General features: G+C 42.6%; 1 protein-coding gene across 2 annotated transcripts; it reads left to right on the forward strand.

Annotated features, from left to right (window-relative positions):
• Positions 1-1,621: 1,621 nt before the first annotated feature.
• On the forward strand, positions 1,622-11,901 carry FCN2 (ficolin 2). Of its 2 annotated transcripts, none has more exons than XM_036751996.1 (8): positions 1,622-1,697; positions 3,938-4,051; positions 7,029-7,082; positions 7,428-7,460; positions 8,492-8,619; positions 8,851-8,980; positions 11,067-11,201; positions 11,576-11,901. In XM_036751996.1, exons 1-8 carry the CDS (start codon positions 1,622-1,624, stop codon positions 11,821-11,823), a joined length of 918 nt encoding a protein of 305 aa, XP_036607891.1. In that variant the 3' UTR covers positions 11,824-11,901. The 2 variants fall into 2 exon arrangements, with proteins under 2 accessions (XP_036607891.1, XP_036607892.1); XM_036751997.1 differs by having other exon boundaries at positions 7,440-7,460.
• The last annotated feature ends 3,375 nt before the right edge of the window (positions 11,902-15,276 follow it).

A 15,276-nucleotide genomic window follows, 5' to 3' on the forward strand; every position in this document is an offset into this window, starting at 1 on the left:
CCTTCTCCCCCTCATTTTACAGATGAAAAAACCAAGGATTAAGTGACTTGTTCAGGGTCACACAGCTAGTAAGAGTCTGAGGCCAGATATGAACCCCTAAGGATGAGCCTTCTTGGGTTGAGGCCTGGCCCTCTATCCACTGCATCACCTAGCTTCCCCAAAATAAATTTATTGAACCTAAAAAGAGGACCACTCAATTTGGAATCAGAGACCTCCTTCCTGATGGAATTTTGGCTGGCTATAAATTACCTGAGTTGATTTAGGCAAGTCTTCGCCTTTCTCACTGATTCTCGATTTCCTCATTTGTCAAATGAGGGGTGGGAATGGGGTGGACTAAGAATCTCCGAAGTTACTTCTAGTTCTTCCATGCTACATTCCTAGGAGAGTGACATTGTGGTATAGTTTATAGAATGCTGGCCCTGCAAAACCTGGGTTCAAGTCCATCCTCTGACTGACACCAGCTATGTGACCTCAGGCAAATCATTTAATCTCTCAGAACTCCAGGGAGCTCTCTAAATACATAAGTTATTGACAGGTGGACAATCTACACTGAAGAAGTTCCCACACTGGGAATTGCATTTATTAAGTGTTTACTATGTACCAAGCACATACAAGCAGCTAGATGGTGCAATGAATAAAGTACCAGGCCTGGAGTCAGGAAGACACATCTTCCTTAGTTCAAATTTGACCTCAGACACCTACTAGCTGTGTGACCCTATTCTTATTTTCCTCAGTTTCCTCATCTGCAAAAATGAGCTGGAGAAGGAAATGTAAAAAAACAAACAACCCCAACACCTCAAAATGGGGCCAAGAAGAGTCCAACATGACTGAAAGAATAAAATGACTGAACAACAAATATGCCAAGTACTGTGCTAAGCATTGAGTGTACAAATACAAAAGCAAAGACAATCCTTGCTCTCAAGAGGCTTACATTCTAAGAAGGGGAGATAATATATACTTTGGAGAGTAGATGGGAACAGGGCATGTTGTTTCAGAAAGAAATTCACTAATTCTTCCGAGGAGTTATGGCACAGCCAATTTGATCATGGTTCCAGACTTGGGTAGGTGGATGGGGGTGGAGATCAGGACTGGGAGGGGAAGTCTCTGCTGTGGACACTAAGGTAGTTAGTGAGGCGATGGAGGAGATGGCCAGGGAATCACTGATCAGTGCCCCAGTACTGTAATTCAGAAGCTGGAAGGAATGAAATCTCCTCAGCAAGCATGATTTCTGATGTAGACACCAAAGTGGTTGGTGAAGCTGTGGAGGAAATGGATGGATGAAGGGAACGAAGCATGCCTAGGGCTGCCGTACAGTAGCATGCCAAGAGACACAGTCAGTCACCCGTCAGGAAATCACAAGTCCAGACAGAAAAAAAGGAGTTCCTAGGAAGCAGGAAACTCCCAAGGACCAAATTAGATCAGAACATTCTTTCAGATTATTTGATACTTTACCAAGGGGCCAAAGCAAACAGTTTACCCCAGGAGAGAAAAGAAACAAGAAGGGAGGAATCATGAAGACTAGCTTTCCAGTGCCTTTATAAGATGGGGTAGCCTTTGGCAGCCAAAGACAAAGGGACCAAGAAGTGACCAGAGCCTTGAGGCTGAAGAGCCTATTCAAGCCATGGGCAGGGTTGCTTGGCTCTTGGCATTTCTGTGCCTCTTGACCTCCACTGCTCAGGAGCCTGGCCAGTGTCCAGGTGAGTGCCAGTCCCAGGGATAGTTCTAACCTTTAGACATGATATTCCTTCCTAGATCTAGTCCTGAGAAATAATGGTGACCCATTCTTCTCAATAGTGTCCTGCTCTTTCTCATTTCTCTTCTATAACCTTGTGTTTTCTGAGGAAAGGAATCTCTTCTCTCTACAAACCTCTTACCCCTTCCCTCTCTTCCCATTTTATATGCAGCTAGATGGTGCAGTGGTTAGAGAGACTTTGAGTGAGGAAGACCGGAGTTCAAATCCTGCCCTAGATACTTACCAGCTGTTTGACCCTGGACAGATCATTTAACCTCTTTCTCCCTCAGTTTCCTCATATGTAAAATGGGGATAACAATAATAATAATATTTGCCTCCCAGGGCTATTGTGAGGATCAAATGAGATTGAACATTATATATATATATATATGTTACATATATATGTATATAATATATACACACGTATATACATAAAAGCACTATATAAATACAAGTTATTATTAAGATATAGCTGTTTATAGACATCTTTAGGAGGATATATAGACATATATAATGACTGGGAACTGCACTGGAAAGAGCCATGTGAGTCAGGAGACCCAGGTGATAGTCTTCCTAGCACTATGTTGGTTCTTTGTAGCACTTCCCAGCTCCTCTCTCAAGACAACAACTTTCCTTCTTGGACTTGGTTAGTTCGGAACTCTCCAATGTACTTATCCCGGAATTGTGTGCATTATCCACTAGGCATTAGCACTGTACTAGACTCTCCTGGGAGGGCAGAGACCTTGTCTTTCCTAAAGTTTGTATCTCCCTTAGTGCCTGGCACAGTGCCCTCTATCCTCATCAGATTGTTAATAATTGATATTTACACAGCAAAACATTTTGTGTATATAATATGCGTATGTTGTATATATGTATATTTTGTAATGTAATATAATATAAAAGATATATATGTATATATAAAATTTCATGTGATCCTCTGGGAGATGAGTATTACTGTTATTATCATCCTATTTTATAGATGAGGAATTGAGCTTCAGAGAGGTTGAATGACCTGCCCATATGCAGCTAGAGTCAGAGATAGGATTTAAATCAGGTTTCTCCATACTCTAGGTTGTTACAATATACCATGCTGCCTCTTATAACTTGATATCATACTTGGACATCACATCTTTGAGACTATTTTCTCGCATGTAGAAGTGAAGATTATATGTCTTGGGAATTCTGACAAAGTCACCTCTCCTCATGGCTCTCCAAGAAAGATTATTGCCTAACCCTAAAATTGAATGGATGGATATAACTACCTGACACCCCTTGTATACATGTATACATCTTGATAACCTCTCTCTCTCTCTCTCTCTCTCTCTCTCTCTCTCTCTCTCTCAATGTTCATTACTATTTCTCTCTGTCCTCACAAAAGCCTCTGAGTATTCCTTCCTGCAGTCCCCAATCCCAACATATAGAAGTTCTTGTCCCAGCTGCATGATTGGCTCCCTGTGTGACCTTGTGACCCACTTCACTTTTGTGCCTCAATTTTTTTTCCTCTGTAGAATAAGGATAAGGTGAAGTTGTTGTTTTTAGTCATGTCTGACTCTTCATGATTCCATTTGTGGTTTTCCTGGCAAATCTACTAGAATGTTTTGCCATTTCTTCTCCAGCTCATTTTTACCTGTGAGGCAAACAGGGTTAAGTGACTTGCCCAGGGTCACACAACTAATAAGTGTCTGAGACTAGATCTGAACTCAGGAAGACAATTCTTCCTACTTCAGGCCCAGCAGTCTATCTACTGTGCCACCTAATAGATTATCTCTAAAGCCGGTCCCAGGGCAAATCTCCTTGCATCTAATTCCAAAAGTTTCCCTGGGTAAGTACCCATTCTAATTCTTCCTCCTTCCCCCCACCCTCTCAAGCTGCTTAGGGTCATTTTGGCAAGGACTACCTGCACTATATAGTGACAATCAGACCAAGCTCTGACTGAGAGTGAAACTTGTTCATTAAAGAACATTACCTCTCTACTTTCAGATTTCTCTATAAGTTAAGAATGAGTTTTTATCTTGTTATGCTTAAGATCAGAAGGAGCTATTCCCTACAGTTACCCAAGTCCAACCTATGAAGATATGCTTTGACTTTTGGTCCCTTCTCTAATTGCATTCTGGGTTCTATAGACCCTTTAGAAAATACAATACTCAATGGTGTGTGTGTGTGTGTGTGTGTGTGTGTGTGTGTGTGTGTCTTTCACATCTGCAGATCTAAAGATTGTGGGTCTTGGGGAATCTGACAAACTTGCTATACTCCAAGGATGTCCAGGACTTCCTGGACCCCCTGGTCCCAAAGGAGAAGCTGGCTCTGATGGAAAGAGAGGTATGTGCCCATAACCTGTGGGTCCATAGGATTTGGTTGATAATGGGTTGCAATTGGTCACAGAACACTGACTCACTTGCTATACAATATAAAGCTGAGAAAGCTGAGGTTCATAGACCATAGCTTGTGGCTCTTCACATGTTATATAGAGTAAATAAGTATTTTCAAAAGTCCATTTAGAAAATAAATAAGTTTTGGAGAGACTATGCTTAGTTCCCAAGTTCATACTTTAGCATATGTAGCCACAAGGTCTGGATTCTAGTCTTGGCTCCACTGCTGACTTCCTGTGGGACTTTCAACAAGTCCCTTCATTTAATTTCTTTCAACTTCAGTTTCCTTGTCAAATGGTGACAATGCCTTCCCTACCTCACCCCAACAGCCATTGTCCCATTTTGTACACTGAGCTTTATTAAAATTCTCCAACTGGTTGTGATATCTCTCGCTCCTCTGAACTCAGGATCCTCACTGCTCCTGCTATTTTAACTGTAATCATTAGTATCGTTGTCTCATCTCTCTTATGCATGGGAAGATCCAGGAGGGGAGGGGCCATCTTATTTATCTTTTCATCTCTCACACCACTATGCTCAGGGTTGGATGAGTCTTAAATGAAGTTTGTTGACAGGTGACAAAGTCAAACACTTCACCACCATCACGACCATTAATAATTCTAATATGTTGATACATCAAGGGTTTTTGTCAGTCACTTGCCCCCAATCTTTTTTTTTGGCAGGGGGGATTCTATGCCTCTTTATTAAGCCAGTTTCAGGTTTCAAAATACTGAGTCTTCCCTTCTTCTCCACCTCCATCCGAAAACTAAAATTGGTTGCAACTATCTATTAACTTGCCTCAGGTTCTGAGCCTTAAGTGACTGGACTTGAAGTCAGTTCTTCCTGACTCTAAGGTCATCCACTGCATTATACAGCCTCCCTAACAATCGTAATCACCAACATAATTAATATACAATCTGTGGTTCTCAGACCACGCACTATGGCTCTTGGAATGCTGCTTAGAGCAAATAATGGTATTCTAAGGATGAAAAAAAATGTCATCAGTGCTAAGAAAAAGAAATTTACTTTGAAAGAACTCTATGAAAGAGTACATGGCTTACATTATGTGGCAATACTAATAGAAGTGATAGTAAGAGAAGCAGTAGTAGCAGGAGTACTAATAGTAGGACTCAAAATAGGAATAGTAATAGTGGTAGTAAAGGCAGTAGTAGTAATACTAATATTAGTGGTAATAGTAATAGTAGTAGTAATAGCAAAAAACATAACAGTAATAGTAGCAGAAGCAGCAATAGTGGTAGGAATCGTAATAGTAGTAGTAATTATGGTACGAATAATAAACATAACTAATAGTAGCAGAAGCAGCAAGAGTGGTAAGAATCATAACAGTAGTAGTAATTATAATACTAGTAATAATCATAATAGTAGTAGGCATAATAGTAAAAGTATCAAGAATCATAATGTGACAGTAATCCTGCTACTAGTAGTAGTAATAGCAGAGGGGTAGAGTTGGGGAAGTATTGCAGTGTTAGTTATAGCTGGCATTTATAATTTGCAGAACCTTTACATACATGATCATCCTCAATACTCACAACTTCTTGAGGTAGGTCGTGTAAGCGTTTTATCCCGGGTTATGTTATAAGAGAGGCAATATGACCTAATGTAAAGAAAACCAATCTCAAAGTCAGAAAGCTCTGGGTTCAAATCCTGTCTCTGACTTTGATACCTGCTCTGTGACCCTGAGCAAGTCACTTAACCTTGTCGGGTCTCCAAGGAATTCTTTAACACTCCAAGTTGCCAGGGTTGCAGCAGAACTGTTTTGGTAGAAGGAGTTTCCTCATGAGAAGTTCCCTACCCCAGTACCCAATCATACGTCTGGTCAGAAATATAAATGAACCAACTGAAGTGCAGAGAGATACCAATGACTTGCCCCCGAACCACACAGACAATAAATGGAAACACAAGGATTTGAATCCAGGTCTTCTAGGGCAAAAATCCAGGGTTGAAACCATTAACTTTGAGCTAGACTCTATCTTAGACTACACATGCAATAGTAGTTTCAGGAAGTGGGAAATCAGGGTGGGCTAGAAGACCTAATGTTTGACAAGAGACAGCCATAGCATGGAGGAAGGAATGCTGGCTTTGGAATTTGAGGATCGGAGGTCAAATCCCCCCACGACCTGGGTGACTCTGAGTGAGTGATTTAGTTCTTCCAGGCTGACAAAAGGTCAGTTACAAAATGCAGTTGTTTTGGTGTGGGAATGGAAAGAACCTGTTAGATTCTGTCTGATGAACACTGACTCCATCTTGTGCTGCCACATGTATTAGCCTCCATCTTGCTGTTTTGCTGCAAATCATCCATGGGAAACTAGATGGCATAAGCCATCTATTGTTTCATAAGTGCAGGTGGTTGCAATTAATTGGCATCTCTGAATTCTGGGAAAAGAAAGCTCTCAAAACCTACTCGCCCTCCTCCCAACTCGACCAAAATGTACTCTTCCTCCCTCCCAACTTGGAAAGCCTTCAACCTTTCCTCCAATTAGAAATCAGTTTACCTAATTTTGTATCCTGGCTTGTCTACTGTCAATTGTTTTCTTTTAATTAATTGGTCTTATTTGATAAATTATTTTTAATACATAAAAATCTGTCTCATTCTGTATTCAGGGTCTTTGAAAGGACTAGGGAGTCCATTGATCATTTATTATGTCTGTTTTGCTAATAAGTCATGTAGCTTGGATTGCATTTCCTCAGTTATTTTAATTTATCCACCACAGGGCATCATTTCCCTTACTTGTAAAATGAGAGGAGTAGAGTTGCACTAGATGACCTCTGAGGTCCCTTTCCAGTTCTACAATCCTATAATCTAGGGAGTATGTGCAAGTGGGTGGGGGTTGGGGGAAAGGGCAGTCAGTGAATTTCAAGTTAAATGTTGGAGTTTATTATCACCATTCCCATCTCATTCATATCTACAGGGGAGAGAGGCCCCCCCGGGACTCCTGGGAAAGCAGGACCAATGGGTCCCAAAGGTAAGTAATTAAAAGGAAATCAAAGAACCCCATGGATAGAACCTGCATGCCCAGTTGGAACAAGAGCAGCCCCCTGAGGTTCCATTCACTGGGCTGTTCATTCCTAGAAAGTCAATTTCTGCTGTCAGCCAGGAAACTTCCCCTAAATTCCATTTCCTAGACTCAAAGCAGTGTTGATGGCAGGAGCTACACTTACACCACCCACCTCACATGTTTTGTGTGTGTGAACCCTAATGCAGTATTGTTACCTGAATTATTAGTACACATGTAGGCAGAACCTGAGGGTACATGTGTATGTGTCTTGACTTACAACCAGCTAAAATTTGGTTTTCTTCCCACATGCAGGGGCTGATGCAGAAATTGACCTATGCAAGACAGGTGACTTCTGATTCCTAGTACCCCACCTGACTTTGGACCATGGTTTGGGTACTGAAAGACAGGGTCCCGAGATGATGGGAGGGTTCAGTCAAAGGTCCACTTGCAATCAGTGGCTCTATGGAATTCAGGTCCAGATTGGCTTTGGCTTCCCAGGTGTTGAGCTTTCTCCCCTCATCAACAGCTTGTACAAGGTGTCCCAAAATTCTTAGTGCAATTTAAAGCCAACTAAGACTTTTTAAATACCCTGTACTTGTCTTGGAGAAAGCAGATGACATATGCCAAAAAAAAAGCTAAAACAAAAAAAGTCAGATTAGACAGGACAACATAAGGCAAGATTGGTTGGTTGATTGTTGTCCTTCTTCTCGAAGAGGACCAAAATGGCATCACTATGTTAGAGTCAAGTTATAGTGTGACCAGCTGTGACTGATCACACCAATACGAGCTCAGAATGTTCTACTGCAGGTCAGGCACAAATAGTTCATGTGAACATTTGCAGTGGATTCTCTAAATTTTTGCATCTTGAATTTCTTTTGAACTACTTCAATTCTGCTTTGTTCATAGAGCACAGCACCTTCTGGCAAGATATGGGTATTAATGGGAGGCAGTGTGGTGTAGTAAATGGAATCAGGAAGACCTGGGCTCAAGTCTCGTCTCTGATACACACTGAACGTGTGACCCTAGGAAAGTCACATCATCATTTCTCAATGTCCCAGGAAACTCTTTAAGATTATGTGAGTTTTGGAGAAGTTACAGATCTGCATAGCTCGAGAACTTCATTGAGAAAATCTTGTGTCTAGTCCATAGGCATTAAAAATTAAATGTAATGAATTTTAAGAGTTCTGGGAAGTGATAAAACAACATGAACTTGAATAGTTTACAGAAGGATGGATGGAGAGGGGAGGGTTTGGGTTGAGCCAGGAGAATGCAGAACCCAGTTTTATTATTATCCAGGGACAGGTGAGGTCTAATTTGCTTTCACTAATAAGTATCTGCTCTCTGCTGATTTGAGATTTCTCCTCTCTCTTTCCCAGGAAGTAGAGACTGCCGAGAACTGCTGAGCAAAGGGAACACCCTGAGTGGCTGGTATACCATCTTCCTCTCTGCCTGTAAGCCTCTGACTGTGTTCTGTGACATGGACACCGATGGTGGGGGATGGATTGTGAGTATCAACTCATTGCTGAGAAACCCTGTGGAGAGGGGCCCTGCTTAAGGATCTAAGATCAAACTCTGGCTCAGCCACTGCTCGTGTGATCTTGGAAAATTCCCTTGTCTCTGGGCCCAAGTTTCTTCATCATCTGTAAAACTGAGAAGTTGGACTGATTGATCTCCAAGGCCCCTTCCAGAATTGACACTAGATGATTTCCTACTGTGACACTCTCTTTCCCCAAAGGTTTTCCAGAGACGGGTCGATGGCTCCGTGGATTTCTTTCGCGACTGGGCTGCATACAAGAGAGGCTTTGGCAGTCAGCTGGGGGACTTCTGGATGGGAAATGATAACCTTCACTTATTGACAACTCAAGGTGAGGACTTGAAGGAGGACTGACTCAGGCCTTTCCCCCAGATCACTACAGGCCCCGTGCAGGTTGACCTTCACCTCCATCCCCAATTAATTTCCACCCTGTTTTTCTGTTTTTTCTTCTCTGAAACAAATACACTTCACGCTCCTAAGCACTCTGCCACCCTTCTCTATCACACACACACACACACACACACACACACACACACACACACACACACCTGCCCTGTGATATTTGTCAGTTGGACCTTGGAGAATGCCAACACAATGAGGAAGCTGGATACTCTTGAAGGAGTGGACATAGGGCCACTACCCTGAAAGCAGTGGTGTAATAGAAATAAAGTTAACAAGCATTTATTAACCGCCTACTACGTGCCAGACTGGCAGCTAAGTGGCTCAGTGGATACAGTGCCAGGACTGGAGTCAAGAAGACCTGAGTTCAAATCTGACCTCAGATCCTTGCTAGCTGTGTGACCCTGGGCAAGTCTCTTAACCCTGTTTCCTCATCTGTAAAATTAGCTGGAGAAGGAAATGGCAAACCTCTCCAGTGTCTTTGCCTAGAAAACCCTGACAGGAGTCAAGAAGAGTGAGATATGACTAGAAACAACTAAAAAACAACAAAAACATGTCAGGCACTGTGTTAACTGCTGAGCATGCAAAGAAAGAAGCATAGTCCCTGCTCCCAAGGAGCTCACAGTCTAATGGAAGTAGAAAGAGTCAGAAGATCTGGGTTCAAGTTCTGTATCTGGCAGTTATTACTTGTATAATCCCAAGCAGTTTCCTTCATCCTTTGTACTTCGGCTTCTTCATCAGTAAAATATGGGGATGGAGGGGAGTTGTTCAATTAATACATATTTCTCTGCTTTTGTGAGGAAAGTATTTTATAAACCTTGAAACACTATACAAATCGAGTAATTAGTATGTAGTTCTGTTTTCCCCTCTACCCTTTTCTCCTGTTTTACCCCCAAAGTCACCGAGGGACCTGAGCTGTTCAAGATCCTCCAATCAGGGAGAAGTCTGATAAAATCACTCACATTGAGATGTCAATGACTTCACACCACTGTCTCTCCGGGAAATGATCATATTTTAAAGAGGGCCTGGAAAGATTATTGCTTAACTCCAAGGCATGAAGCTGGAATGGTGATATTTCAGTCATTAAGTTCAGCGCACTGTGAAAATTTCTTGGAGGTGAAGGCCTAGCATCTTTCTCCTCAAAATGCAGCCATTCCTCTGTGGTGGAGGGGTAAGGACAACCCTTGCAAGTTACCTGAATTTCAAAATGGTGGCTGGGGAACACTCAGACTCTGTGGGAGACATAGATAAACCTAGTAAGGGTATTACTGGAATCCTCTTGCTGTTCAGATCTCCCCTCCCCAGTCTCACCCAACTTTCTTCCCCTCCTCCTTCCCCAACCCCAGCTCAACCACATGATAATAATCGCTACTTCAGAGGCTTGTTGTGAGGATCAAGGATTGCTTTACAAACATTGAAGCACTAAATAAATGTTAACTAGTCATTGTAGGTGAGAAAATTGAGGCCCAGAGAAGTTAAAAGTGACTTTTCAAGTTCATGTCCAGGGCCACATGACATCCAAATCTGTTCCTTTCCACTGATTGCCAAAAGCAACCATCGACAAGGGGTCAAACTTCCATGTTAATCTCCCTCGGAGCATTCATTTGTTGACTGTTCACTAAGGAATGGTAGACAACGAGGTGGCACAGTGGATAGAGTGCTAGGTCTGGAGTCAGGGAGACTCATTTTTGTGAGTTCAAATCTAGGCTCAGACACTTACTAGCAGTGTGACCTTGGGCAAGTCACTTAACCCTGTTTGCCTCAGTTTCCTCAATTATAAAATGAGCTGGAGAAGGAAATGGCAGACCACTTCAGCATCTTTGCCAAGAAAACCCCAAATGGAACCACAGAGTCAGACACAACTGAACAACAATAAAGAATACAGGGGGCACTGACCACAAGTCTCTACCAGAATCAATGTATACAGAACTTCACTCTTGGAGCTACCAGCCAGACTAGTGGTTTGGGAAATGTCTGATCAAACCCTTCCTGAATGTCTTCAAACCCTTCTCTCATAGAAACCTTTGAGCTCCGGGTAGATCTCAGTGACTTTGAAGGTGGCCACTCCTTTGCCAAGTACAGGTCATTCCGGATTGCAGGGGAGGATGAAAACTACAAGCTAATCCTAGGAGAATTTGTGGAAGGTGATGCAGGTGGGTGCCAATGGGATCTTAGTCATGCAAGGTTGGTGGGACAAAAAGCAAAGAAGGAGAACCAGGAGACAGGCTGAAGCAGAGATGTCATCTGATAAGATATTAAAGCTGGAAGGGACCTTAGAACACAGAATTTCAGACCTGGAAGGAACCTTTAAAACTTGAAATGCCAGAGGTGAAGGGAACATTAGACATCTTCAAGCCTAAACCATTAATTAATTACACATATGGAAATCGAGATAATGTGGCTTAAGGGAGCAGTGTGAGATGGGGTGAGATAGAGTGGGGCCCATTTGTAGACGACCTTGAATGCCAAACTAAGGAGATTAACCTTTACCATGTATAACTATTGGTCTAAATCATTCCCTTTGCAGGTGACTCACTGACATACCATAACAACTATCCCTTCACAACAAAAGATCAAGACAATGACTCAAAAGAAGGAAACTGTGCTCATGAGTATAGTGCAGCCTGGTGGTACCAGGCTTGCCATCTGTCTAACCTGAACGGCTTGTATCTCAGAGGTCCCCATGAGAGTTTTGCCAATGGAATAAACTGGAAAACAGGCAGAGGGTACCAGTATTCCTACAAAGTGTCTGAGATGAAGCTGAGGCCTACTTAGCTGAGGGGGAGGCCCAGGACATTTTCCATTAGAATGTTGGACTATCAGAGGCAGCAGACTGATCAGACTAGGAGATGACCAGGGTTCCAATCTCCTATCCAGGGAGAGGTTCCCAGGATGATCTGAAGCTTTGTCATAGGAGGTTTCATTCTCAGCTCACAGTTCACAGCTCACAGCGCTCCAGCTATGTAATTTGAGGCAAGTTATAATCTCCCTGGGCCTCAGTCTCCTAGTCTAAAAGACAGAAATAGTAATTCCAGAGTTTCTTGTAAGACTCAAAGAGAACATATGTGAACTCATGTTGTTTTTATCAGTGAGAGATATAAATGAGAGATGTTATTGATTTAATAGAGGGGAGGATAGGGGAAGGAAGAAGGGAGTCATATCCCTGTAGCCTAAAAATGAATGATTTTAATTATTAAAATAACTTTTGGGGGGCAGCTGGGTGGCGCAGTGAGGAGAGTACTGGCCCTGGAGTCAGGAGGGCCTGAGTTCAAATCAGACCTCAGACACTGGACACACTAGCTGTGTGACCTGGGGCAAGTCCCTTGACCCTGATTGCCCTGCTTTCCCCCCTCCAAAAAAAATAATAACTTTTTAACCTTAAATAATATTCCGCCTGATAGATGAGAAGATGGATTAATGCTAACTTCATACGATTGTGCCTACGAAACTTTTACAATTTTAACTTTTATGAAGTACTTTTCCATGCATTATTTCAGATACCTGAATAAAAAGATAGGAAAACAATGATTTCTCTTTGACAGGTGGCACAGTGAATATTAGTCTGGTCTTGGAGTTGGGAAGACTTGAGTTCAAATCCTGCCTCAGTTATTTACTAATTAGGCAACCTTGGGCAAGTCACTTGACTTCACTCAGACTCAGTTTCCTCATCTGTAAAATGGGGTTAATAATAGAACCTATCTCACAGGTGTGTCGTGAGGCTCAAATGAGACAACATGCGCAGGGCTTGGCAAACCTTGAAGCACTATCTAAGTGATGAGTAGCCATTATAGATGAGAAAACTGAGTCCCAGAGGGGCATGTCAAGGCCATGCTCTGACTTTCCAATCTGTTCCTTGCCACTGGCTACCAGAAGCCTCTTATGACAAAGGGTCCAACTATCCTGTTGTTTCACCAATGCAGCTAGCAGCCTCTGTGGGGGTGTAAGATCCACCAACAACCAGCACCCAGAAAGCTGCCAACACACTGCAAAAGCACAGGCTCTTTTGATCTGCTTTAGTAAGGAAAGCAACGTTAAGGGGTTGACAAGCTTACTTTAATTCAGCACACAAATATCATTCACCTAGTTCAGGGGAAAAAGCCAGCACCCCAAACTTCAGAACAAAATACAAACAAAGTACAAACATCAACAGACAGACCTCCTCTGATTCAAATCCCAATACATAGTTACCAGAGTTTAACAAAGTGCCAACATCCAGGTTACGAGATGGAGGGCTCTTAGCTACAGCTGCCCAGGAGTCTCCAAACGCCACCAAGAGTGAGAGCCCTGTGCAAATGGCCCTGTCTTCCCTTCTTATAGGGTTTCAGGCATCATCAAATGTCATCTGAACGACCAGAACTTAGGCTGCTATGATTGGCTCTTGAGTTAGCACCACCCATTGGTGCCCTGGGAGCTTCACACCCACATAGGCTTAGCACCCAATAGGGGTTTGGGCCTGGGGCTTAGCACCTAGTAAGACTCAATAAAATACACTGAATTACTCAAAGGAAACAAAAGCCAAACTTTTCAAGGGCACTTGGTCAAACTAAGTGTTAAGAGCCCATTTTGCTTACCAACACACCAGTTAGCCTCTCTGTGGGAATTCATTTGTTGATTGGTCAACGAGGAATACGAGGAGAGCTGAGCAAATGTCTGTATCAAGCCCTGAGTACTGTGTGGGCAGTATTTCACTGCTGGATTGAGTGGCGAGGCTTGTGGCTTGTGAAAGGACTTGTGAGCTCAACTCTGGCTGCTGAATTCTGCCAGACACTCTATTTCCAGACTGGAAAAGGTACCACTTTTTACATCAATACTGAAGTAGAAGTGAAAATTGGGAGTGTCACCTTTTTGCCTCTTGAATAGTCTTTTTTCCCTCTGGTCCAAGTTTGAAATTTTGAATGTCTTGATGAAGATTGAACTTGTCACGGAGAATGATTTTTAGCATAGGCATTTAGTGCTGGAAGAGATCCTAATTCAACTCCTTAATTTTACAGATGAGGAAACTGAGGCCTAAGGGGGGAGTGACTTGCTTGGAGGCTACACAGATATTCAGTAGCAAAGTCTGAGTTTAAACTAAAGTCATCTGACTCCAAATCCAGTGTTCTCTTTCAGAAACCTCAGGTTCATAGATTTAGAATTGGAGAGTCATCTAAACCTCTTCATTCTAGGAGCACACCCAGGCCCACAAATGTTAAATGACTAATCCAAAGTCACATGGGGAGAAGAACGGAGAATGTCTCCTGCCATCTGTCCTGCTAAATAGCATAGCCTTGTCTATGCGGCACTAACTAGCCAGACTATTGCCATAGCCCCCTAACTAGCCTTCCTGTCTTGTGACTCCCCCTTTACCCCATCTTCACATAACTGTCCAAGCTCACAAAATCCCAGTGGCTTCCTATTGCATCTAGGACAAAACACAAACATCTCCATTTGGTCCTTAAAACCCTTCCCAGTCTGGCTCCAAACTGTGTTTCTAGCCTTCTTGCACATTACTCCCCCTGTGCATAACATTCCTTCTCCCATGTCTACACAGGCTATTTTCCCCATGGCTAGAATGTACTCCCTCCTCACCTCCACTTTTTTTTTGAGAAATCCTGGCTCTTCTCCAAGCCCTGCTAAAGTGTAACTTTCTACAAGAAGCCTTTCCTGATCCTCCAGTGGCTGGCCCTACTTCCCCCTAATTACTTTGTATTTGCTGGGCACATATGTTGTATTTACTTAAGTGTGTATATGGTGTTCTCCAAATAAAATGTTGGCTCCTTGAAAATAAGGGACTGTTTTGTCTTTGTATCCCAGCATTTAGCATTGTGCCTCAAACACAATAGGAACTTAATAAATGTCTGTTGATCAAGGGATGGAGGTTGCAAGACACAACAAAAGGCCTGACTAAATAAAATATCCCTCCTACAGTGCCTGAATTTCCCACTAGTAGAGTTGTTCCTTTGGGCTAAGCTAAGACATGATGTCCCCAGAAGGTTCCAGGTGAAATACCTGATAGCAGCTAGGTGGTGCAATAGAAAGCACACTGGACCTAAAGTTCAAATCTGGCCTCAGATGCTTACTAGCAGCATGACTCTGGTCAGGTCACTTAACCTCTGTCTGCATCAGTTTTCTCAAAATGGGGACAATAGTAGCACCTACCTCACAGGGTTGTTGTGGGGATCAAATCAGATAACAGTCATAAAACTGTTATAAAAAACATATATAAAAAAACAAAAAAATGTGCATGGC

Source organism: Trichosurus vulpecula, chromosome 3 (assembly GCF_011100635.1).
Source record: "Trichosurus vulpecula isolate mTriVul1 chromosome 3, mTriVul1.pri, whole genome shotgun sequence".
Lineage (NCBI taxonomy): Eukaryota > Metazoa > Chordata > Mammalia > Diprotodontia > Phalangeridae > Trichosurus > Trichosurus vulpecula.

Bases quoted from the DNA above. Each gene is read 5' to 3' on its own strand.
- FCN2 (XM_036751996.1), top strand. From the start codon at position 1,622: ATGGGCAGGGTTGCTTGGCTCTTGGCATTTCTGTGCCTCTTGACCTCC. The intron at 7,083-7,427 runs GTAAGTAATTAA...TCCCACATGCAG, and splicing joins AGGACCAATGGGTCCCAAAG to GGGCTGATGCAGAAATTGAC. The intron at 7,461-8,491 runs GTGACTTCTGAT...TCTCTTTCCCAG, and splicing joins AATTGACCTATGCAAGACAG to GAAGTAGAGACTGCCGAGAA.